The 3136-nt window shown below is 39.2% G+C and overlaps 1 protein-coding gene across 15 annotated transcripts in view; it reads left to right on the top strand.

Moving 5' to 3' along the window:
* The window catches only part of LOC105304106 (olfactory receptor 6B1), a 98170-nt gene that overhangs the window by 83935 nt on the left and 11099 nt on the right, over window positions 1-3136 (top strand). For 13 of the 15 annotated variants that reach the window (XM_023522084.1, XM_023522083.1, XM_023522082.1 and 10 more), the window contains one exon: window positions 2073-3054. In XM_023522084.1, coding sequence (XP_023377852.1) covers window positions 2077-3009 — 933 coding nt within the window. In that variant the 5' untranslated portion in view covers window positions 2073-2076 and the 3' untranslated portion in view covers window positions 3010-3054. Of the gene's footprint in view, window positions 1-2025; window positions 3055-3136 lie in introns of those variants that run through there. The other 2 variants (XR_002776788.1, XM_023522074.1) reach the window with 2 other exon arrangements.

The following is a 3136-nucleotide window of genomic DNA, read 5'->3' as shown; positions in this document are numbered from 1 at the left end:
CACAAATCATAAATTAGAGGACCAAGAAAGGCAGTTATACCCCAAAGTGTTGGCATCAGGGGTAGAGAAAATTCTCCCAGAAATGAAAATATGAGGCACAGACAACAAATACACCACCGTTTTTTTTTATTATTTGTCTCTCCTTCAGAATATGTCTACCTTATCCACTACTGTCCCTCTAGAACTTAGAGCAGAGGCTAGAACAGATGATTCACTCAAAGAACCCATGTTAAGAAATTGTTGAAATATAAATTTAAATTGTGTAAAATTAATTCACTTATCAAGTTCACAAAAGATATAACTGACAATATTTAGTATTGATGTGAGAAAGAGGCATGATTCTCACACACTGTCAGAAGAAGAAATTGGTACAAATTTTCTGCAGGAAAGCTGGCAATAGGCATCAAAAGCTTTGAAATGTCTATATCTTTAGTACCTGCAATTTTACTTTTAGAATATATCCTAAAGAAATAATCATGAGTATGGATAAAATTTCAATTTGAAAAGTATTAACCTCAATGCTACTAAACATAAAAGAAATAAGAATAAAAAATTTCCAACAATAAGAAATTAAATTGTGATATAATGGAATATTGAGCTAATTTTAAGTAATATCTGTAAAATATTTTAATACATAAAATATTCATGTTATGTGAAAATAGTAGTTAAGAACATCTGTATAATATAATCCCAATTTTAAAATAGGAATTTAAGGGTCTAATTTTCTTCTAAAAGAAAACTTTGAAATTATTATTTTTTAAAAATAGTCTGTTGGATTTGAAACTTTAGCCTAATTTTAAAGATACTCAGGTTGTTTCTGAAAAAAACATGTAAAGGGACAGCACTAGGTCATATGGTTTCTAGATGTGATAGTGCCATCCAGCCTTTTCACGACCTTCTTCCTCTTCTCCTCGATAGACCTAGGCACCTCCCAGGAGTTTCTCTCTAGAAAGAACTACGCAGCTAATGCTCCAGCTGAACCCACCCCCTGTCACTTGCTCAGAATCCATCAGAACAGCAGTAGGCGGTCAGCATGGTAACAGGCGATGAGGCAGGTCTGCAGGAGATTTGATGGCAATGGGAGTTGCCAAAGTGGGAGGATATCATGACAACGAAAGATCACCAGAAAATAAGATTAGCTCTGAGATTCGTCTCTATATTAAGTTACAAAAAGGAAAAGAGAAAACACCCAAACAAAATACAGTTATAATATAACTGTCCTCTTCAAATGTACTCACTGTTAATGTAAATCTATTTCCCCTTTTGAGTTTCATACTTGAAAAGGCTGCAGAAATGTCATCATGTTCAACTGAATTTAAAATAAGCTATGTGCATGTGTTGAAAACACTCTTTCTCTTATGAATAAAACTCTCAAAATAAAACTACAAACACTGGATATAGAAAAGATGTACCAGAAGATGCTTCTAGGAAATATTAGTCAGCTGTCAAAAAGGAAGGGCTTACAAAATTTTAAACGTACTACAAAATTGAGATGTTGTTTAGAAGGGATTTCAAATCTGAAATAAGTGGGTAAAAAGCAAGTGAGAAGGTGGGTGGGTAAATAAGCAACAGATAAAGAACAGGAGAACCTAATCACGTCATATCTTGGACCAAGAAGGCAAACAAGCCTAGGAAATAAAACTACCTATTAGTGCAGACATTTTGTCAGGGTCATTTTATCTAACTACATTAATGATCAAGACTCACAGCGTCATCTCGAAGGGAAGAAAGACTACCTGAATTCTCCAGAACAGCATATCTGTATATATGTGTGCATCCTGATAGGTAGACTATATAATAAAGTATCATATTATGTGATCTTATGTTTTATTATCCCTATATACACATATATATCTATTATTCCATCTATACAAATTTTTTTTCTGATGAATATGAGCATATAGAGTTAGGTTTTTACAATATATCTAAAAATAAATTATAGGGAATCCATTGAAAGTAATACATTTCTAAGTGTCCACATTGTAACAACCAGTAAATATTTTTTGTGTATCAATTGCCTTACAGCTCTGACATTGCTGTCCTGGCTGTGGACCTGTCTGTCTCTTCCACAGGAGCATGGGAGGCAACCAGACGTGGATCACAGAAGTCACTCTGCTGGGGTTCCAGGTGGATCCAGCACTGGAGTTTTTCCTCTTTGGACTTTTCTCTCTCTTCTATGGCCTCACCCTTCTGGGGAATGGAGTCATCCTGGGGATCATCTACTCAGATGCCAGACTGCACACCCCAATGTACTTCTTCCTCTCACACCTGGCTATTGATGACATGTCCTATGCTTCCAGCAATGTCCCCAAGATGCTGGCAAATCTTGTGAGTCAGAATAGAACCATCTCCTTTGTCCCTTGCCTTATGCAGACTTATTTCTACTTGGCCTTTGCTCACGCAGAGTGCTTGATTTTGGTGGTGATGTCATATGATCGGTTTGTGGCAATCTGCCACCCCCTGCATTACTCTGTCATCATGAGTTGGAGAGTGTGCACAGTCCTGGGTGTCACTTCTTGTATATTTAGCTTCCTCTTGGCTCTGGTCCATGTGGTTCTCATCCTGAGGCTGCCCTTCTGTGGGCCTCATGAAATCAACCACTTCTTCTGTGAAATCATGTCTGTCCTCAAGCTGGCCTGTGCTGACACATGGCTCAACCAAGTTGTCATCTTTGTCGCCTGTGTGTTTATCTTAGTGGGGCCCCTCAGCTTGGTGCTGGTGTCTTACACACGCATCCTCATTGCCATCCTGCGGATCCAGTCTGGAGATGGCCGCAGAAAGGCCTTCTCCACCTGCTCCTCCCACCTCTGTGTGGTCGGGCTCTTCTTTGGCAGTGCCATTGTCATGTACATGGCCCCCAAGTCCCGCCATCCTGAGGAGCAACAGAAGATCCTTTCCCTATTTTACAGCCTTTTCAACCCTTTGCTGAACCCGCTGATCTACAGCCTGAGGAACGCAGAGGTCAAGGGTGCCCTGAGGAGAGCACTGTGCAAGGACAGGACAACATGAGGGATACCAAAGAGCCACAAGGGGCTCTGCTCTCTGTGCAGCATTGTAGGTAGCATTTTCTGCCTTGTGCTCTCATAAATGCCACATGAAAATAGACTTTTATAGGCCTAAACTGATAACCTGAAAC

The sequence above is a fragment of the Pteropus vampyrus genome, unplaced genomic scaffold (genome assembly GCF_000151845.1).
Source record: "Pteropus vampyrus isolate Shadow unplaced genomic scaffold, Pvam_2.0 Scaffold329, whole genome shotgun sequence".
Classification (NCBI taxonomy): Eukaryota; Metazoa; Chordata; class Mammalia; order Chiroptera; family Pteropodidae; genus Pteropus; species Pteropus vampyrus.
This window is presented reverse-complemented; position numbering and strand designations above follow the sequence as displayed.